Source organism: Bombina bombina, chromosome 2 (assembly GCF_027579735.1).
Source record: "Bombina bombina isolate aBomBom1 chromosome 2, aBomBom1.pri, whole genome shotgun sequence".
In the NCBI taxonomy this organism is placed as follows: Eukaryota; Metazoa; Chordata; class Amphibia; order Anura; family Bombinatoridae; genus Bombina; species Bombina bombina.
The window spans coordinates 265304522-265328062 of NC_069500.1; the positions used below are offsets into that span (position 1 = coordinate 265304522).

The window sequence follows — 23541 nt, forward strand, 5'->3', positions numbered from 1 at the left end:
CAGAGGATGAAGTTATTTCTGAGACTTCAGAGTATGAACATTCTGGGTTGGAGTCTGCTGCCTCTAAACCTCCGGCTGCAGAGGAACCAGTCTTTAGTTTTAGGAATTTGAGCTTTCTTCTAAAAGAAGTTTTTTGGCGAATTCAATGGTTCCAGAGGCCAAATTGTCTGAGGAACCTTTGATTCCTAAATTTTATAGAGTTTGAGGACAGGGTGGTATCTTATCCTTCCCTGCTCCTGTTAGATGGCGAACAAGAATGAATGGGACTGGATTGTTCCTCTCCTTCTTTTAGCAAATCGTTCCCGGTCCTGGACTCCCAATGGAGTTGTGAGGTTGCATCCCTAAAAGGGATGGCGCTATCTTCACCCTTGCTAACGTATTACTATCCCGTTTGAGAATAGCTCTTTGTTTTAAGAGCCCATGGATAAAGGATGGAAACTCTGTTAAGAAAATTGTTTCAACATACAGGATATTTGTTTCAGCAGGAGGCGACCGTTGCCGCGGTTGCTGGAGAAACTACCTTTTGGTGTGACTCCTTATAGGAATTGATCGGGGGTTCCCTCGATGTTACTCAGGAAAGATTTACGGCCTTGAGGGTTGCTAATACTTTTATCTGTGATGCTATTAGGCAGATTATTCGCCCTAATGCTAAGACTTCAATTTTTTCTGTTCAGGCCCATCGGGCTCTGGCTGAAGTCATGGTCTGTGGATATGACTTCTAAGTCTAGACTTCTTTCCCTCCCCTTTAAGGGAATGATTTTGTTTGGTCCAGGCCTGGACTCAATTTTCTCCACATTCAAAGGAGGCAAGAGGCCCTTCTACCGCAAGAGAATCTGAATGAGTCTAAGGGACAATTTTCATTCTTTTCGTTTTGATAAAGCCTATGTCAGCAGTCCTCCGCTAAGCCTGAGCAAACCAAGAGCTCTCAGAAGCCGGCTCAGTCCTGGAATAAATCCAAGCAGAGCAAGAAGCCCGCCGAGTCTAAGTCGGCATGAACGGGTGGTCCCCGGTCCTTTTCTGGATCGTGTAGGGGGCAGACTGTTGCTCTTTTCAGTCTCTTGGTTCAGGGACGCGCAGGATCCATGGGTCCTGGAGGTCATAGCTCAGGGTTACAAGATAGGTTTCAAGTCTCAGCCACCCAAGGGCAGTTCCCGCCTGTCTTTCTGACCAGAAATGAGGGAAGCCTTTCTGGGGTGCGTATGGGATCTGTCCTCTTAGGAGTTATTGTCCCGGTGCCTATCGCAGTGAGAGGTTTGGGATACTATTCAAACCTTTTCGTGGTTCCAAAGAAGGAGGGAACTTTCCGTCCGATTTGGACCTTTAGTGCTTAAACAAGTTTTTAAATGTCCTCTCGTTCAAGAGGGAGACAATAGGTCCATTCTTCCCCTCATTCGAGAAGGGCAGTTCATGACCACAATAGATCTAAAGTATACTCACTTCACGTACCAATCCTCAAGGACCACTTCCAGTTCCTAAGGTTTGCGTTCCTGGACCAGCACTTCCAGTTTATTGTTCTTTTGTTTGGTCTAGCTGGTATAGTGGTGAGCATAGCTACCTTTCCAATTAGTTGACCCGGGTTTGATTCCCGGCTAACGCTGCATTCTCCAAGAAGTTTTTCGTAGAGTGTACCATTCAGAATCTTTTGTCTGTCGTCTTCGATCCCATGGATGGAAGATAAATCTAGAGAAAGTTCTCTTGTTTCAAGTACCAAGGTAGAATTCTCTGGTATTATAATAGTCTCCATGGACATGAGAACATTTCTAACAAACCAGAGACGTTGCTCGTCATGTCTTGCCCTCTGGACCTCCTTAAGGCCATCTGTGGCTCGGTGTATGGAGGTGTTTGGTCTCATGGTGTCAAGCATGGACATCATTTTCTTTGCCAGGTTTCACCTCAGACTGTTGCAACTGCGCATGCTGAAGCAGTTTAACGGCGATCATTCGGCTCTGTCTCAACAGATTTCTCTGGACCACCGATCAAGAGAATCACTCTTGGTGTTTTTGTTCGGATCCCTTGTACAAGGGATATCCGCCTCAAGAACATCCTGTTGACTACGGTTGCTAGTCTGTCAGGATGGGGATTTGGGGTGCCAAGAAAAGCACAGGGCCTATAGACTGGTAAGGAGCCTTTCCTCCTATCGCATTTGGGATCTTCGGGCAATATACAATGCTCTGATGGCTTGGCCTCTGCTGGGTTCGTCCTAGTTTATCAGTTTCCAATCAGACAATATATCCTTGGTGGCTTACATCAACCATCAGGGGGGAACGAGTTGCTCCCTAGCTATGAGGGAAGTATCTCAGATTCTGGAGTGCGTGGAGACCCACATTTGTTCGCTGTCAGAGATCCACATTCCAAGTGTGGACAACTGGGAAGCAGATTTCCTCAGCAGACAATACTTTAATCCGGGGGATTGGTCTCTCCATCCCGAGTGTTTGCGGAAATTTGCAAGCGGAAGATCTTATGACGTCTCATTACCAAGTTACCCAAATATGGGTCGAGGTACAGGGATCCTTAGGCGGAGCTAACAGATGCATTAGCGGGGCCTTGGAGGTTCAATCTAATTTATCTTTTACGGCCATTACCACTTCTTCCTAGTGTAGAGGCTCGAATCAAGCAGGCATCAGTGATACTGATTGTTCCAAAGGATATGGTTTGCAGACTAGTGGGGATGTCGTTATCTCCTCCATAGAAGTAACCTTGTCGCAGTGATCTGCTGATTAAGGTCTCTCTGTTCATCTATGTCTAGATCTCTGAGGCTGACTGCGTGGAGATTGAACACTTAGTCCTAGCCAAGAGAGGGGTTCTGAGAGTGTTATTTTTACTCTCATTCAAGCTTGTAGATGGTTGCTCGTCGCATCTATCATAAGGTGTGGAGGACCTACTTATTCTGTTCTCCAGAATGAACTGGAGAAGGGCTTTTCTGCAAGTCCCCTGAAGGGGGCAGATTCCAGCCCTGTCTGTGTTACTACACAAGCGGTTCGCTGTGCTTCCTGATGTGCAGTCACTTGTTAAGGCTCTGCTAGGATCAGACCTGTGTTTAGATCTATTGCTCCTCCTTGGAGTTTGAATCTTGTTCTTTAGGTTTTGCACGGACTTCGTTGGAGCCTATGCATGAAGAAGACATTATACTATTGTCTTGGATGGTACAATAAAGAGATTGTGGTTCCTTTCAATGTAATTCTGGATGTGGTTTGTGCCTTGAAGTTCTATCTTCAGGCCACGTAGGAATTAAGACAAACTTTTTTCTCTGTTTGTTCTTTTTTCCGGGAAGTGTGGGGGTCAGAGGGCCTCTTCGACTTCGTTATCTTTTTGGCTGAGGAGTGTCCTCCATTTCGCATGAGACAGCGGGTCATAAGCCTCCTCTGAGGATTACGGCTCATTCAACTATAGCTGTGGCCTCTTCTTGGGCCTTTAAGAATGAGGCTTCTATGGAGCAGATTTGTAAGGCGGCCACTTAGTCCTCTTTACATTCTTTTGCAATGTTTTACTAATTTGATGTTTTTGCTTCGGCGGAAGCAGCTTTTGGGAAAGGTTCTGCAGGCTGTGGTGCCCTCAGTTTTCTTCATTCAGTGTACTCTAGAGCTTGGGTATTTGTTCCCACAAGTAATGAATGAAGAAGTGGACTCTCCTCCCATTAAGATGGAAAACATAAATTTTTGCTTACCTGATAATTTCATTTCCATCTGTGGGAGGAGAGTCCACTGCTCCCACCCATTTCTCCGGGGGGGGGGGCGGACCTAAATTTAATATTATTCTTCTGGCACCATTTATACCCTGATATTTCTCCTGCTGTTCCTTGTTCCCTTGGCAGAATGACTCGGGGATGAGGGGAGTGGGTAGGTATTTAAGCCTTTGGCTGGGGTGTCTTTGCCTCCTGGTGGCCAGGTTCTTAATTCCCACAAGTAATGAATGAAGCATTGGACTCTCCTCCCACAGATGGAAATTAAATTATCAGGTAAGCATAATTTGTTGTTTTTTTTTCTATTCATATATACATTTTGCAGTCTGAATTATTTCCACTTTTTAACATGTTCTTCCTTTGCTTGTAATGTTAATATACTTCTGTAATATGATTCCATAATTTATAAAGAATGTACTTTTTAAATATCTTATTCAAACTCATGCCAGTACCTTGTAAGTATTTTCTTTCCTATGAAAAAAAATAAACCCATAGTTAAAATCCATCAGGTTCCTCCATTTGCCTCCTTTTCTTGATCTACAAATAAAGTTTGATTCAAGAAAATGCTCTGAAATTGACCATTTTCACCTCACGTCCCTTCAGGTGCAATCACGGAAACTAAAAATATTAGTGCAATTTTATAAACTACTTGAGCCTGTTACATTAGGGGTTTCTCTATATACTGGGTTCATATGCAATCTATAGTTGCTAATTTGAAGCAATTATGTTATCTTTACATTCCAAAGACCACTAAATTGAAGAGCACTTGCAGTTTTCACTTTTAAATAAAGGGGTATAGAATAAAAAATATGCAATGCATAGCATACCACTGACAATAGCACCATCTTTTCTTCAACCCTATAAGGAGGAGACCTATAAGTTACTGTTAGCCTTGGTTATATTCAGACTTGAAAAATGAAGACATTCTTCCGAAAGCTTGTCATCTTATCAATGTATAGTTAGTCCAATAAAAAAGTTTGATTGCTGCTTCCAAGGTCAAAGTATAGGTAGTGGAGAAAAGGATGCACTCGCCAGGATTTTAAAATCGTTACCTTTATTTCTTGTAACGTTTCTGGGTGTTACCCCCTTCGTCAGACACCAGCAAAAATATATAGTAAGCTGTCTTTTTCTTGAAACTTGCAATGGCTGGACTGCAATACTTCATTATAATACAAAATTGTGTAATCTGTCTTTTTCACTAGGGAGAAGATAAAAAGTCAGCTAGTTTTCCATCTCTCCTTAGTCATATAACATCAACATTCTTAAATCAGCCTGTGATTCCAATGGCTGTATCTGAAGAATTTGCTGTTCCCTCACTAGTAGATGCCTTTCTCCCACTTATTGCATCGTTGCCTTGTGATGTGCACTTGCTAAACTTGCGGACCATACAAGCAAAGGTATGTTGGATAATTGTGTTTTCAAAATAATATTTTATTGTTTTTTTTATGACCATTTTTTTTTTTATACTTGTGGGATTTTAGTTACAGCTCTCAAATTATAAAAAATCTGCTTTTTGAAAAAGAAATTTTAATGTTACTTATGTGTGTAACAGCTAATATGGTAATGGGTTAATTAACAACAGACTTGTTGACTATTAAAAGGTTCAAAGATAAAATCTGCAATCTGTTGAATAGTTTTTGCAGGGATGGTCCTTTACTTTTCGCCTATGAAATGGTAAATAGAGTTTTAACTTTTAACCAGTGTGTTGAAGTAGTAAGACATTTATTCTTGTTTAAAATATTTTAAGAAATAACCTCCAACCTTATTTTTTTTTCTTCTGATTTCTAATGCAAAAATACAATTTCATGTCTTAAAGACCTTTCTTAATATGCCTTTAAGAAACAAACAATATCTTTAAATGGTTATAATGAAATATCAACAATGATTGGCCATTGATTGATAGACTATAAGGGACATTTTTTGTATATTAATACCTCCCTTCCCCCAAAAAAATGGGGAGGGTGGGTCAGTTTCAGCCATTTCTAGATCTAAAAGTATTAAGCAAATTTGTGATGGTTCCTGAGTTCAGTTATTGGATCTTAAGAAAGTCTATTCACATATACATATTCATCCAGATAATTTCATTTTTTCAATATAAATATTATTGTAACATCCAGCCTGGTGTTAGACACCCCATATTCATGCTATTACCACCACCAAAAAAAATCACTTACAGCTGGAACTGATGTCAAGCCTTAAAAATAAAATTAGAGCCGAATACTCCCCTGAGGCTTCTCTGCTATGAGGTAAAATGTATATACTTTTTTCTTTTGAACAATATCAATTATTTTGTAACATCCATCCTGGTGTTAGATACCCCATCTTCATACAATATTACCCTTATATCAAAAGGATGTAGGTCAGTTTAGGAGATAGGTGCCACATTAAAGGATTACTTTCTGTTATAATTTTTAAGCTAAACAACTAACATATTAAAGTTAATAAACATTAATTAAAACCTACTGACCTATATTTTCTCCAAAACGAAGTTTCATAATGTTCTAAAAGTTATATCTTTTATTCGCCATTGATGTCACGTTATCCTGCCCACTATTTTCAGCACTGCATGTTCAAAATACTTAAACCAATAACTTTGTGTTTAAAGCGCCATTTTGAAACCTAGGTATTGTAAACGGATTGGTACAGAGCAAAGGATACCCACGGAGTGGGTTTGGAAAATAATTAAATTTGCAGACAAGATTTCTGATATACGGTAGAGATATGTTAATGAAATGCTATTGATAAAAAGCGTATTTGGGGTAGTTAGTTAGTAACAGGCATAGAAAATATTTACTTACAGTGGCCCTTTAAAGGGACAGTCTACACCTTAGTCATCTTAAAGTCTTACCTTAGATTAAACATGAGTAAAAGTTTCTGGAAATTGCATGCTGTCTGAATCATGAAAGTTTAATTTAGATTTTTGTGTCCCTTTAAAATAATGCTACTAAGCTGCTAATAACACCAACATTGTCTCAAATGATTGGATAGTTGTGTGGTTGAACCCATGTTTATGAGCTTTAATATATGTTGTGGTCTTTTCTTATAAAAGTCTTATATTAAAGGGACAGTCAAGTCAAAATAAACTTTTATGATTCAGAAAAACATTCAGTTTTAAGACACTTTCCAAGTTAATTCCATTATCAAATTTTGCAGTCTTTTTATATTCACAATTTCTAGGGAACAAGATCCTACTGAGCATGTGCACAAGCTCACAGGGTATACGCATACTAGTCTTTGATTGGCTGATGTCTGTCACATGATACAGGGGGCCTGAATATAGGAGAAAATATAAATTTGCAGAAAAAATTCTACTGCTTTTTTGAAATTCAGAGATGTTATTGCATTGTCTTTTTTACATAATTAACAAGTGCATAATAAAAATTCTACTGCATTGAGTGGTCCTTTTAATTTAAAAGGTAAATAACAGGAATATATTTTTCTTCTTTATTTTAGGAGGGGTCTCTTCCATCAGATGAGGCAGCTCTTATTCTTCATAGAAAAGGGTTTGACTGCAAATTTCCAAATAAAGATCTTGGACTGCTCTGTTCTACAACTCAGGGCAAGGTAATTTAATATTATCATCAAAACCATTGTGGTTATAGAGCAAAGTTTTTTTTTTTCTTCTGTAGTAATTTATTACTTTGAGGGATGAACTACATTCCATAAACACAATCTATAAGATAAGCTTTGACTTTTTGAGTTTGATATTTACAAGTAGTTATATAAATCAGAATCTGAATATAATTTTGGCTTTCTAATAGACCTTGTTGGTGACTCGCTTAAAGGGACACTAAAGCCAATTTTTTTTTTCTTTCATGATTCAGATAGGGCATTCAATTTTAAGCAACTTTCTAATTTACTCCTATTATCAAATGTTCTTTATTCTCTTGCTATCTTTATTTAAAAAGCAGGAATGTGATGCATGGGAGGCGGCCCATTTTTGGTTGAGAACCTGGGTTATGCTTGCTTATTGGTGGTTAGATCTAAGCCTCCAATAAGCAAGCGCTATCCATGGTGTTGAACCTTAAATGGGCTGGCTGCTAAGATTTATATTCCTGCTTTTAAAATAGAGATAGCAAGAGAACAAAGAAAAATTGATAATAGGTGTAAATTAGAAAGTTGCTTAAAATGTCATGCGCTATCTGAATCATGAAAGAACTGGGTTCAGTGTCCCTTTAAATTACTTTTATTGGTATTTATTTTAAAGTTTGTAAAGTGTGAATTGTAAAATAGAAGTGATCATCATAGCTACATAGTGTGCATTCATTTAAAAGCTAATTGCAACACGTTTAAATTAAAATGTGATCACTGTTCTCTCTTTAAATCTCTTGTTGCTTTGAGATTTCACACAAAGTGCAGTATATCAATTTTGCATTCTAGTTTCAAGAATTATTGTTTGTGTGTGATATCAGACCATTCAGTTCTGAAAACACATGGAAGAGGGAGGTGCTTGGCAGACATGAAAATGTCTTATTTATAACTTTTTATTGTGAATAAAAGCTCTACGTTTGTTGCAATTAGCGACAATATTTATTTCATGTAATTGGCAAAAGTCCATGAGCTAGTTACGTATGGGATATACAATCCTACCAGGAGGGGCAAAGTTTCCCAAACCTCAAAATGCCTATAAATACACCCCTCACCACACCCACTATTCAGTTTTACAAACTTTGCCTCCTATGGAGGTGGTGAAGTAAGTTTGTGCTTTTTTATGATTTCTTCTATGATAAGCACTTCTAAGCATTCTGAAGCCCAATTCCTTTGTCAGAGTGTTTGTGAAGTGTTTGTCAGAGGGATGTGAAGAGTATCGCCTATTGATTTTATGGTTTTCCTCGCAGGAAATCTTTTCAAGGGTTCTCTGTTATCGGTCGTAGGGATTCATCTCCTACCTCCATTTTCAGATCAACGATATACTCTTATATACCATTACCTCTGCTGATGGTTTTCAGTACTGGTTTGGCTATCTGCTATATGTGGATTGGTTGTCTTTCGGTAAGTATGTATCATTATTTAAGACACACTCGGCTATGGTTTGGCGCTTTATGTATTAATATAAAGTTTTAAATATATGTATTTTACTTATGTTTGCCATGTGTCAAGCCTATGTGTATTTCCCTTTGCAGTCTAAACAGTTTCAGTTTAGGAATCATGTTTGGGAAGTTTATTTAAACTTTTTTCTTACCTGGGGTTCAGTCTTTTTCTAATTTGACTTTCATTTTTTCGCGGGCAAATCTAGGCTCGCGAGGGCGCAAAATGCTGTTTTTTATTGCTTCATTCTTGGTGCAAAATTCTTTGGCGCGAAGTTGCGCCTTTGATGGCGCAAATTTCATAATTTCCTGCATCTTTGTTGACGCTAGTTGTTTTGGCGCGAAATCGCGTTTGTTATGACACGAGTTGTGTCATTTCCTGGTGTTAGTTTTGAGTCAAGAAATTTTTTACTTCTTTTTGCATAATGGATCATTATTGGTGCCAAATTTGAGTTATTTTACCCCTCTCCCTCTATTGCTCTCTGTTTTCATGAACCTTGAAAGCTGTTATGCCTGCTTTCGTTTTTCTCTGCTGAAACTGTTACATTGCAGAAATTTAATGTTTTGTCTAATTATATTTATTTTTAAAGATACGATGAGTCCACGGATTTCATCCTTACTTGTGGATTATGCCAGGAGGCAAAGAGCACCACAGCAGAGCTGTATAAATATCTCGGCAAAAACGAGAAGAAACGATGGCACTACAAGTGTTGTGTCCCTCTTATTTAATTTGATTGTACCCTTGTATATATAACAGGGGTTTATAGGTAATGGTAATCGGGGATCAGGGTGCTGTACATAAACAGAGACAAAAACTGGAGGGGTTTCTAATGCATAGCAGAAGAGAAGTAAACAAACTAAGAAATATAGGAAATCCTCCAGTACATGGGGTAAAACTTAGCTTTTATTGTTTATTTAAATTAAAATGACTGTGTATGTTAAAAGCACAGAGAAGTAACGAGGGTGATTCTATACTATAAATGAATTCTCGGGGTACGGGAGTAGCTCATCAGAGCTAATAATACTACAGCGGGTAATAAATAACAAATAGTTATTTAGGTTAGAGGAAATTTTCATATTACACAGGTGAAGCAAGGGGGCATTTTGTACCTAGTCCACCCGTAATTTCACTGGTAACTGGTGAATAAACTAGAGATAAAATTAATAATATTGAACTCCAAAGGGAGAGTATTAACTGCCAGTTGGTGGTATTAATGATTATATATAATCAGATTATACATAATAATAGCAATTGCTATATCGCCATATATAATATATTATTATGTATAATCATTAATACCACCATAAATAGCTCCTCCCTTCCCTCCCACTCCAGTCATTCTCTTTGCCTGTGTTAGTGATAGGAAGAGGCAAAGTGAGGTGTTAGTTATAGATTCTTCAATCAAGAGTTTATTATTTTTAAAAGTGGTGCCACAGTGTGCTACTTTGTTCTGGTGTGTAGCCTAGACCAGATCAGTCTCTACAGTAGAGCATTTGGTGGCTTTAAAGCAATGGGAACTTGTGGGACATTAATCTCACTTCGCCTACCTGCAAAAGTCTGAGGGAAGAGAGAGACTGAGTACTTTTTGTTATTTCCACAGGCCAATGTGAGGAGAAATTGAGGGCATCACAAGCCGGGTGGACTGCCTTACTGCCGGGCAGAGTTCTCAGGTCTGTTCTGAATTTTGTTTTCTGGAGTAGGTACACAGAAATATTTGGATATATATATATATATATATATATATATATATATATAATTTTTTTATTTTTTTTTCATGGATAACTGTATCCCTAAGAGAGGGTAAGTTATTGGGCAATTGCTGCTAGGACGTGAGGAGTGGCTCTATGTTATTATACTTTTGTCATGCTCCCATCGGCTTGTATTACTAAAAATGGCAGCCGACAGGGCGGTTTATTCTGTTTCAGCATGAACGGGTTATTCATGTATGGTTCATGTCCCTGCTCCTAACGGCTTGCAATACTAAAGTTTACAGCCATAAGGGAGGTTTATCTTAGTTCAGCATGAAAAGGTGAAACATGCAGCGTGTCCCTGCTCCCAACAGCTTATTTTTCTAAATTAACAGCTGACAGGGAGGTTTATTTCTCTTCAGTATGGAGGTGTTAGGTTTGAATAGTACATGTCCCTGCTCCCAATGGCTTACAATCCTAGGATTACCAGCCGACAGAAAGGGTTATTTTTATTAAGTATAACAATGTAATACATGAATGTTACATGTCTCTGCTCCCGACGGCTTACACTGCTAAAATTAGCAGCCGACAGGGAGGTTATACTAGTTCAGCACGAGAATGTGATGCCTGCATGATGCATGTCTCTGCTCCCAACGGCTTACAATACTAAATTTAGCAGCCGATAGGGAGGTTATGCTGGTTCAGCACAAGATTGTGATGCCTGAATGGTGCATGTCTCTGCTCCCATCGGCTTATAATTCTAAATTAGCAGCCGACAGGGAGGTTTATTTCTGTTCAGTACTAAGGTGTTATGCATGACTGGTACATGTCCCTGCTACCAATGGCTTACTATACTAAATTTAGCAGCTGACAGGGAGGTTTAGTTATCTTCAATTGAAGGTGTTTGGCATGATTGGTGCATGTTTTGATTCCTACGGCTTACAATACTGAAATTAGCAGCAGACAGGGAGATTTATACTGCTTCAGCATGAAAATGTTATGGTTGGTGCAGGTTTCGCTCCCTACGTCTTACAATACTGAAGTTAGCAGCCGACAGGGAGGTTTATATTAGTTCAGCATGAATATGTGTTACATGAATGGCATATATCCCTGCTCCTAACGGCTTTCATTACTAAACTAGCAGCCGATGGGGAGGGTTCTTCTCTTCAAAATGAAGGGTTAGGCATGATTGGTGCAGGTTTCGCTCCCTATGACTTATATTCCAATTTGGCAGCAACAGGGAGATTTTCGATAATTATAACCGATTGTGTTATACAACATTTCAAGGTTCCCAACAGCTTTTTTCAATTTGGAGCCTACTGGGAGGTTTGTTTATTTATTCTTATATGTCCATGTTGGATGTTAGCTCTCCCGACGGCTTCATTTTGTTATACTTTAAGCCGCCCGGGAGATTTAGTGGGATATGCCCACGATGGGCGGAGCTAAGATCCGCACCTTTGTTTGCGCGCCTTTTTGGTCTCGTAAGATAGTCTCCAGATGTCTTCTCTGCTTGTACAGCAAAGAGGCTTTTGACACTGTTTAAAAAATATTTTTTAGGTGCTTGGGATGCCTTCTCTTCTGCGCTGGGTTATTCAGCAGAGAGGCTTCGCAAGCAGCTCTACTATGGGATATCTTCTTTGCTGTGTTAGCTAAAAATATGCAGCAGAGAAGCTCCACAAGCACAAAGAACTTAAGAGTATTTTTACGAATCCGGATCCTACTACTTATTGATGTTCCATCCGGTGGCAGGCAGACTCTTCTATGATTAGCTGAAGTCTGGAGATTCTTTATTATACGTTAAATAAAGCATTGTATTTAACATTTAAAGACAGTATCATTTATTTTTAATATATCATTTACAGTCACAGTAATTCAATTTGATAAAGAGGGAATAGGGATGTTACTTGAACGTTATGTCTTTGTACTAATGTGGAGCATACAAGGATTTTTCTGTTCCCCATGTATTAAGAGATATCCTTTTTAATTTCCAATATTGTCTCAGAAGCTACAAGAAGTGTTCTGACAATGTTCAATATTTTCTGCAGGTTTTTTCTCTGCACTTGTCCTGAGAACTTAGCATCCATTTACCAGGTGCCTTGCTCTTCCTCCACAACCCCCTTTTGGAGTTATCCTACTGGACAAAGCTGCCCTTTTGGGAGCGTTGTCAGTTTCTCCCTTGCTGCAGGGAAAGCGCAAGGGGAACTATAAACGTTCAGTGAGCGAGGTTTCTTTCACAGTAGTGGCTAGTTCAGGATATAAGTACCCAGCAGAAAGGTCGACTCCTCTTCTTTCTCTAAACAGGAAGGAAACTATCTAAGTTCACTTGGAGTCCCAACCAATCTTGGATCAGGGGTAAACAGTCCAAGAAGCCTGCTGCTGATTCCAAGTCAGCATGAAGGGTTTGCTCCCGGCCCAGGACTGGATAAGAAGTGAGGTGTTCTTACCTTGTGTAAGAGACCTCTCTTTCATGAGAGTAATTGGTCACATTCCAATACAGGAACAGGGGCTGGGGTCTTATTCAAATCTGTTTTGAGAACCCTCAGACCTTTTTTTAGGCCTCAGGAGTCTAAACAAGTTTCTCAGAGTTCCATCATTCCGGATGGATACTATTCACTCTATCCTTCCATTGATCCAGGAGGGTCAATTTATGACGACAGTGGATCTAAAGGATGTATATCTACATGTGCCTATCCACAGAGATCATCACAAGTTCCTGAGGTTTGCCTTTCTGGACAAACATTTTCAGTTTGTGGCTCTCCCCTTTGGTCTGGCCATGGCACCCAGAATTTTCACTAAGGTTCTGGGGTCTCTTCTGGAGGTTCTAAGACCATGGGGCATTGCGGTGGCGCCTTATCTAGAAACAATGTCCCATACCAACATTGTGCTATCCTCCCTGAGAACTCACAGGTGGTAGGTAAATCTAGAAAGGAGTTTGTTAATTCCACAGACAAGTGTACCCTTCCTGGGAACTCTCATCAACTCTATTTCCATGAGAATTTTCTGACGGGGTCAGAAAGTCAAGGATTCTGAATACATGTCGAGCTCTTCAGTCCAATCCTCGGTCGTTAGTGGCTCAGTGCATGGCGGTAATCGGATTGTTGGTGGCGGCAATGGACATCATCCCGTTTGTTTGTTTTCATCTCAGACCTCTGCTGCTAAGCATGCTCAGGCAGTGGAGTGGTGATTATACAGATTTGTCTACTCGAATATCCATAGCTCAGGAGACGAGGGAATCTCTTCTATGGTGGTTGTCGATGGATCATCTATCCCAGGGGACATGCTTTCGCAGGCCCTCAGGGGAGATTGTGACAACGGATGCCAGCCTGTTAGGATGGGGAACAGTCTGGGACTTCTTAAGAGCTCAGGGAGTATGGACTTGGACAGAGTCTCTCCTTCCCATCAACATCCTAGAGGTCAGATCGGTATTTAAGGCGTGTCGGACCTGACCTCAGTTGGCCTCGGCTAAATTCATCAGATTCCAGTCGGACAGTGGCTTACATCAGTCATCAGGGAGGAACAAGGGGTTTCTTAGCGATGAACGAAGTAGCCAGGATAATTCAGTGGGCGGTGAATTACTCCTGCCATCTATCGGCGATCTACCGCCCAGGGAAAGAAGCTGGGAGACAGATTTTCTGAGCAGGCAGAGCTTTCATCCGGGGGAGTGGGGACTCCACCCGGATATATTTTCAAACCTGATTCTCAGATGGGGTCAGCCGGAGTTAGACCTTATGGCGTCTTGTCAGGATGCCAAGCTTCCGAGATACAGGTCCAGGTCTAGGGACTCCCAGGCTGAGCTGATAGATGTCTTGGCAGTTCCTTGGTCCTTCAGCCTAGCATATGTATTTCCCCTGTTGCGCTCCTTCCCCGGGTTATTGTTCAAGTCGAACAGGAGAGGGCATCAGTGATCCTCATTGTTCCTGCGTGACCTAGCAGGTTTTGGTATGCCGACTAGGTGGACATGTAATTTCTGCCATCTTGGAAGATTCCATTGAGGAAGGACCTTCTCATTTAGGGTTCCTTCCTTCACCCGAATCTAGTTTCTCTGCAGCTGACTGCTTGTTGATTGGACGTTTCGCTTTTTCAAGCGAGGTTTTTCTGATTCGGTCTTAGAGTCTTTAGTTCAGGCACGTCAGCCTGTTACTAGGAAAATTTACCATAAGATATGGCGTAAATTATCTTTCTTGGTGTGAATCCGAGGGCTACTCATGGAGTAGGGTTAGGATTCCCAGGATTTGGTCTTTCTCCAAGACAAATTGGAGAAAGTGTTATCAGCAAGTTCCTTAAAGGGACGTATCTCTGCTTTATCTATTTTGTTACCTAAGCATTTGGCAGATGTTCCAGTTATCCAATCTTTTTGTCAGGCTCTGACTAGAATCAGACCTGTGTTTAGACTAATTGCTCCTCCTTGGAGTTTGAATTTAGTTATTAAAGTTCTTCAAAGTGTTCCGTTTGAACCTATGCATTCCATAAGATATTAAGTTATTATCTCGGAAAGTTTTATTTCTGTTTGCAATACTGCAACTTGGGTTGCTATTTCTTCTGTTCGAAGAGTATCTGAGCTTCGGCATTTCAATATAATTCCCCTTACCTTATTTTTTATTCGGATAAGGTGGTGTTACGTACTAATCCTGGGTTTCTTCCTAAGGTTGTTTCAAACAAGAATATTAATCAGGAGATTGTTGTTCCTTCCTTGTGTCCTAATCCTTCTCAGAAGAAACGTCTGTTACACAATTTAGATGTAATTCGTGCTTTAAAGTTCTACTTACAAGCAACTAAGGATTTTCGACAATCGTTTTCTTTGTTTGTTGTTTTTTCAGGGAAATGTAGGGGTCACAAAGTTACGGCTACCTCTCTTTCTTTTTGGCTGAATAGTATCATCTGTTTTGTATTGAAGGAATTATGACTCATTCCACTAGGGCCGTTGCTTCCTCATAGGCATTCAACAATGATGCTTCTGTTGCACAGATTTGCAAAGCTGCAACTTGGTCTTCTCTTCTCACTTTTTCAAAATTTTACAAATTTGATACTTTTGCCTCAGCTGAGGCTGTTTTTGGGAGAAGGGTTCTTCAAGCAGTGGTGCCTTCCGTTTAGGTTACCTGTCTTGTCCCTCCCGTTTTATCCGTGTACTATAGCTTTGGTATTGTATCCCACAAGTAAGGAGGAAATCCGTGGGCTCATCGTATCTTTAAAAAGAAAAGGAAATTTATGCTTACCTGATAAATTTGTTTCTTTTTAGATACGATGAGTCCATGGCCCGCCCTGTTTTTGTAAAACAGGTCTATTTTTGTTAAACTTCAGACACCTCTGCACCTTGGCTTTTCCTTTCTCTTCCTAACTTCGGTCGAATGACTGGAGTGGGAGGGAAGGGAGGAGCTATTTATACAGCTCTGCTGTGGTGCTCTTTTGCCTCCTCCTGCTGACCAGGAGGCGTAAATCCTACAAGTAAGGATGAAATCCGTGGACTCATCGTATCTAAAAAGAAACATTTATCAGGTAAGCATACATTTCCTTTTTTCTTTTTCTGTTACATTTTGCAATATGTCTCATTCTGATCCTGACTCTGATGTTACTGTAGAAACTATGATGCCCTGGAACACAATTATACAAAGCTAAGTGTGTTCTTTTCGTTTTTTAAGCTGTTGTTATTTCTTCAGCTCAATTATGTGGCATTTAATTATTATGTTTTATGCTAGCAATGTTTCTACATGTACAATAACATTTACTGTTTTGTACATATTCAGTTCATGTACTTGATTTCATCTGCAAACATCACATGTTGTTGCTTATATCATAAAAGGTTATGACTGCTATTATGCCTTTAAGTAAACTTACGAGGTCTTTTCAAAATTGTTAAGATTTAATTAATTTTGTTCTGACCATCAGCATATTTAAGTTTATTCTACTGATGAAGGTTTCTTTAGCTCAATGGATCCTGTATCAGACAGTTTGTTAAAAAATATCCTTATATTATATTTGAACATTTTTTGTTCTTTGTTAAGGAAATTTTTCTATTTATAGCTTTTAGGAGTCTAGTCCTCCTATAAACTATCAGCTAGATTACGCATTTTGGGTTATGAGGGGTGCGGTGCTAACTTGCACGTTATTGTCACCGCTCACTTCCCTACAGCGCTGGTATTACAGGTTTATAAAAACCCGGCATTAGCAGGCAAGAAGGGAGCGTAGAGCAAAATTGAGCTCCATACCGCACTCAAATACCAGTGCTGCTGAAAGCCGCGGTGAGTTGGTTTTACGTGCTCGTGCAAAATTTCCCTATAGACATCAATGGGGAGTGCCGGCTGAAAAAAGTTTAACACCTGCAAAAAAGCAGCGTAAAGCTCCGTTGATTCCTATGGGGAATCAAACAAAAAAATCAGCCAATAGGATTGAGCTTGCATTCTATTGGCTGATTGGAACAGCCAATAGAATGCGAGCTCAATCCTATTGGCTGATTAGATCGGTCAATAGGATTGAAGCTCAATCCTATTGGCTGATTGCATCAGCCAATAGAATTTTTTTCACCTTTAATTCTGATTGGCTGATAGAATTCTATCAGCCAATCTGAATTCAAGGGACGCCATCTTGGATGACATCATTTAAAGGAACCTTCATTCTGGAAGAAGACTTCGATGGAAGAGGATTCTCCGCGCAGGATGTCTTGAAGATGCCGGCTTAGTTGAGGACTTCTTGCCGCTTGGATATAGACTTCTCCCGGCTTCGTTTAGGATGGATGTCCGGTCTTCAAAACTGTAAGTGGATCTTCATGGGTTAGTGTTAGGTTTTTTTTAAGGGTTTATTGGGTGGGTTTTATTTTTGGATTAGGGTTTTGGGCACTTGAAAAAGAGCTAAATGCCCTTTTAAGGGCACTGCCCATCCAAATGCCCTTTTCAGGGCAATGGGGAGCTTAGGTTTTTTTAGTTAGGATTTTATTTGGGGAGTTGGTTGTGTGAGTGGTGGGTTTTACTGTTGGGGGGGGTTGTTTGTATTTTTTTTTTTTTTACAGGTAAAAGAGCTGATTTCTTTGGGGCAATGCCCCGCAAAAGGCCCTTTTAAGGGCTATTGGTAGTTTAGTTTAGGCTAGGGGGGGGTTATTTTGGGGTGGCTTTTTTATTTTGATAGGGCTATAAGATTAGGTGTAATTAGTTTAAATATCTGATAATTTCTTTTTTTTATTTTGTGTAATTTAGTGGGTTGGTTTTTTTTTTGCAATTTAGGTAATTGTATTTAATTTAGGTAATTTATTTAATTGTAGTGTAAGGTTAGGTGTTGGTGTAAGACGGGCTAGGTTTTATTTTACAGGTAAATTTGTTTTTATTTTAGCTAGGTAGTTAGTAAATAGTTAATAACTATTTAGTAACTATTCTACCTAGTTAAAATAAATAGAAACTTGCCTGTAAAATAAAAATAAAGCTAGCTACAATGTAACTATTAGTTATATTGTAGCTAGCTTGGGGTTTATTTTATAGGTAAGTATTTAGTTTTAAATAGGAATAATCTAGGTAATGATAGTAGGTTTTATTTAGATTTATTTTAATTATATTTAAGTTAGGGGGTGTTAGGGTTATACTTAGGTTTAGGGGTTAATAAATTTAGTATAGTGGCGGCGACGTTGGGGGCAGCAGATTAGGGGTTAATAATATTTAAATAGTGTTTGCGATGCGGGAGTGCGGCGGTTTAGGGGTTAATATGTTTATTATAGTGGCAGCGATGTCGGGAGCGGCAGATTAGGGGTTAATTTATTTTAGTGTTTGCGATGTGGGAGGGCCTCTGTTTATGGGTTAATCGGTAGTTTATGGGTGTTAGTGTACTTTTTAGCACTTTAGTTATGAGTTTTACGCTACAGCTTTGTAGCGTAAAACTCATAACTACTGACTTTAGATTGCGTTCCGAATCTTGCGGTATAGGCTGTACCTCTCACTTATTGGTCTCCCAGAAAAAGCTTGTAATATCGGCGCTATGGAAGAACCATTGAAAAAAGACTTTATGCAAATTGTGTAAGTTCATTTGCGTTACGGCCAAAAAAATTTGCGGTACAGCTTTTTTGACAAGACTCGTAATAGCAGCAGTAGTGAAAAAGCAGCGTTATAACCCATAACGCTGCTTTTTCACTCATAACGCAAAACTCGTAGTCTAGCCGTATGTTAATAATCCTCTTCAAATTTGGATTTTAACATTTTTGCTTTTGAGGTTTTTTCCTATTCAATATACTATGTGTATTATATTCTAGAGAATGGTTATTCTGATTCCCTCTTGGGACTGTACTACTATTTCTATGGAAATTGGTACTTGTTTTCAGGATTCTTTAGAATTTGAATATAACCTTTAGTAGAGCATATTCACGTACTGTTTATTTTTAGCTCATCTTTATCTGTGGCTGACATTACTGTTCTCAGCCTTTGTTGAACAGTTAGCATAAGCAGTTTCAGACTCTTAAGTATATAACTGTTTATTTACTTTAGATGTATTCATTTAATTATGTTTACTATATTTATTATTATGATTTCAAATATATTTTATTATCTCTCTCTTGTTAATCTAGGATATTAATTTGTTTGATTTTTATTATCTCCACTATTTCTGGAGGTTTAGAGTTTTGTTTTTTTTTCCTGCCCTACTTTTAGTCCGGTGATGTAGATCAGTTGGTGAATGTCCTGACTACAAACGCTTGTTCTAGATCCAAGGGTCATAGATTAATTTCCCGGCAGGGCTTATACAGCTCTTTGACCTAAGAGATCAATTTATTGTGTACCATTTATTTGGTAATAATAACTACTGTTTTTATCAGCTGCTAATTTGTTAACTCTGATTGTGTAAGCACTGAAGAAGAGTTTTTTTGTATACTTCTGGGAGAAAAACACTATATAATTACTAGTTATTAGACTGCATGAGGATGCGGTTCTCAAACCATTCCCTCTGGTTGGAAGCAGAATAAATTGTTTCTTTCATGTAATTAGCAAGAGTCCATGAGCTAGTGACGTATGGGATATACATTCCTACCAGGAGGGGCAAAGTTTCCCAAACCTCAAAATGCCTATAAATACACCCCTCACCACACCCACAAATCAGTTTTTACAAACTTTGCCTCCTGTGGAGGTGGTGAAGTAAGTTTGTGCTAGATTCTACGTTGATATGCGCTCCGCAGCAGGTTGGAGCCCGGTTTTCCTCTCAGTGTGCAGTGAATGTCAGAGGGATGTGAAGAGAGTATTGCCTATTTGAATTCAATGATCTCCTTCTACAGGGTCTATTTCATAGGTTCTCTGTTATCGGTCGTAGAGATTCATCTCTTACCTCCCTTTTCAGATCGACGATATACTCTTATATATACCATTACCTCTACTGATTCTCGTTTCAGTACTGGTTTGGCTTTCTACTACATGTAGATGAGTGTCCTGGGGTAAGTAAGTCTTATTTTCTGTGACACTCTAAGCTATGGTTGGGCACTTTTATATAACGTTCTAAATATATGTGTTTAAACATTTATTTGCCTTGATTCAGGATGTTCAACGTTCCTTATTTCAGACAGTCAGTTTCATATTTGGGATAATGCATATGAATAATTCAATTTTTTCTTACCTTAAAATTTGACTTTTTTTCCTGTGGGCTGTTAGGCTCGCGGGGGCTGAAAATGCTTCATTTTATTGCGTCATTCTTGGCGCAATAATTTTCTTGTCATTTCCGGCGTCATACGTGTCGCCGGAAGTTGCGTCATTTTTTTGACGTTTTTTGCGCCAAAAAATGTTGGCGTTACCGGATGTGGCGCCATTTTTGGCGCCAAAAGCATTTAGGCGCCAAATAATGTGGGCGGCTTTTTTGGCGCTAAAGAATTTGAGTGTCATTGTTGTCTCCACAATATTTAAGTCTCATTATTTATTGCTTCTGGTTGCTAGAAGCTTGTTCATTGGCATTTTTTTCCCATTCCTGAAACTGTCATTTAAGGAATTTGATCAATTTTGCTTTATATGTTGTTTTTTCTATTACATATTGCAAGATGTCTCAGATTGACTCTGAATCAGAAGCCACTTCTGGAAAAACGCTTAACTGAGTTTCAGTTCTACCAAAGCTAAGTTCATTTATTTTAAATGTTATAAATGTTTATCTTTAGCTATGGTTTGTAATAAGTTATTATGTTATACTTTTACATGCGGAATCCATTAGTATTTATGCTTTATATATTTCCTTTCTTACAAGAAATATTTAGAAGATTTATAAGAAATATTTTTCTGATTCTATTTTAAAGGCTTTGTCTGACTTCGTACCTTCTAATAAAATTTTTAGGTCTTTTTTCACTTCTTTTTTAATTATTGAAGTTTCAAATGACCAACAACATACTGATTTATCCTTCTCTGATGATGTTTTTTTCTCTTTCAGAAATTTTCTTCATCAGATATTGACACTATCAAATCTACTTTTTTATTATTTTTCTATTATTAAAGTACATTTGTTCTTTGTTGAAAAGGTGTTGATTATTTTGGATATTAAGGTAACTAGTTCTTTAAGACTAGACTTTCTGCCTATTTATTTCTTCTGTGTTTTCAGAGGTTTTCTTTCCAATTCCCCATACTAGGGAATGGAATAGGCTGAGAATTTTCTTTTATTTCCTCTTCAAAGGTTTTTAACTATATTCTTTGCCAGCAGTTAAACTCAATTTGGAGGGTTCTCCAATTTATTGGGGCTATCTCTAATTCTACTAATTATGCTATTGTTTCTATAGCAAAATAGTATTTATTTTCCTTTAGATAGTTGTATCTTATTTATGGAAAATTTAGTTTCAGGTACTTTTCTTGGTCCTGTGATTTATTTGGATATTGCAATTGCTTCATTTTCTCTGTTTACTTTAAGATCAAGTATCAGATTATGATTTATTTTAGCATTGTTAAAGGGACAACATTTACTAGACTAGGTGCTGTTGCATTTGTCTTGTTGTTTTGCATTTATTGATTATGCAAGTCCACTGTATTGGCTGGTCCTTTAAACTGGACTATCATGCTAATAATTTCATTTGTGTCTTCATTTTATTGAATATTTTCGCAAATGAGGGTTAATCTATGTCTTTAGCTTTTTTAGCTAGAAGAATTTTGTGATTTTTAAAAAAAAAAATAATCCATATTTCTTTTGTTCTTAGATAATCAATTATTGGTTTTAAAATTGGATTCAATTCTTAACTGTTACTCTGGGCTTCAAGATTGAGTTCTAAGACTAAAACGTTAAGCTTATACTGGTTTGGTTGTTCTTATTAAGGAACAAATTCCTGAGTTCTTTCCCAAGTAACATGTCTATAATTGGAGTTCGAAATCAGCTCCTTAATATTGCGATGTACGTGCCGTATTCCAGCTTGGCTGGTAAGGGGCAGGTTAAGGCTTCTTTGAAATTTATTTTGTCCAAATTTCTTTGATTTTATTCCAGTAAGGCTAACACTTTCTTTAACTGTGTTTCTGTCCTATATATTTTGGGTACTGTTGAAGCATGGCTGGGCACCCATGGGGTTCAAGCGCTGCTCAGACCTGGAATCTTCTGGGGTATTTCTTCCAGTTCCTTTTGAGGAACCAGGTTTTGGAGTTTTATTCAAACTATTTTGCCTTTTTATGGTCATTGATAGCATTATTTGTTTTCATTAGATACAATAAATGCATATTTTCATTTTTCTGTTTTCATTCAGATTATTTTCTGAGGATGCGGAATCTCATATGATTTACTTGCTCTTCAGGACATAGTTAGATGATCTTTTTTTCAAAAGCTCTTGATTCCTCACACAAGGGTCACCTTTTTTAGGTTTCCAGATAGTTTGTGTCACTGTCCTTGTCTCTATCAGACAAGGGATAATTTTATTGGGTTCCGTCTATCGGTTCCTTTAGTCTCTATTATTTCCTTCAGTTGCTATATATGCATAGAAGTTCTAGGTCTTATGACTGCTGCATTGGACGCGATCCCCTTTGCTCGTTTTTACATGCGACCTCTTCAGCTCTGTATGCTGAACCAGTGGTGCAGGGATTATACAAAGATATCTCAATTAATATCTTTAAAACCGATTGTTCGACACTCTCTGACATGGTGGTCAGACCACCATCGTTTAGTTCAGGGGGCTTCTTTTGTTCTTCCAACCTAGACTGTGATCTCAACAGATGCAAGTCTGACAGGTTGGGGAGCTGTATGGGGGTTTCTGACAGCACAAGGGGTTTGGGAATCTCAGGAGGCGAGATTACCAATCAACATTTTGGAACTCCGTGCAATTTTCAGAGCTCTTCAGTCGTGGCCTCTTCTAAAGAGAGAGTCGTTCATTTGTTTCCAGACGGACAATGTCACAACTGTGGCATATGTCAATCATCAAAGAGGAACTCACAGTCCTCTGACTATGAAAGAAGTCTCTCGAATACTTGTATGGGCGGAATCCAGCTCCTGTCTAATTTCTGCGGTTCATATCCCAGGTATAGACAATTGGGAAGCGGATTATCTCAGTCGCCAAACGCTACATCCGGGCGAATGGTTTCTTCACCCAGAGGTATTTCTTCAGATTGTTCAAATATGAAGACTTCCAGAAATAGATCTGATGGCTTCTCATCTAAACAAGAAGCTTCCCAGGTATCTGTCCAGATCCAGGGATCCTCAGGCGGAAGCAGTGGATGCATTGTCACTTCCTTGGAAGTATCATCCTGCTTATATCTTTCCGCCTCTAGTTCTTTTTCCAAGATTCTAAAGGAGCGTTCGTTTATTCTGCTGGTGGCTCCAGCATGGCCTCTCAGGTTTTGGTATGCGGATCTTGTCCGGATGGCCACTTGCCAACCGTGGACTCTTCCGTTAAGACCAGACCTTCTATCGCAAGGTCCTTTTTTCCATCAGGTTTCTCAAATCCTTAAATTTGAAGGTATGGAGATTGAACGCTTGATTCTCAGTCATAGAGGTTTCTCTGACTCTGTGATTAATACTATGTTACAGGCTCGTAAAACTGTATCTAGAAAGATATATTATCGAGTCTGGAAGATTTACATTTCTTGGTGTTTTTCTCATCATTTTTTCTTGGCATTCTTTTAGAATTCCTGAAATTTTACAGTTTCTTCAGGATGGTTTGGATAAGGTTTGTCTGCAAGTAACTTGAAAGGTAAAATCTCTGCTCTTTCTGTTCTTTTTCACAGAAAGATTGCTAGTCTTCCTGAT

The 23541-nt window shown here is 38.8% G+C and overlaps 1 protein-coding gene across 1 annotated transcript in view; it reads left to right on the forward strand.

The window, feature by feature from the left end:
• The window catches only part of MAN2A1 (mannosidase alpha class 2A member 1), a 333289-nt gene that overhangs the window by 303695 nt on the left and 6053 nt on the right, over positions 1–23541 (forward strand). The window contains exons 20-21 of the mRNA XM_053701535.1: positions 4882–5076; positions 7133–7243. Of these exons, the coding sequence (XP_053557510.1) occupies positions 4882–5076; positions 7133–7243 (306 nt within the window). The remainder of the gene's footprint in view (positions 1–4881; positions 5077–7132; positions 7244–23541) is intronic.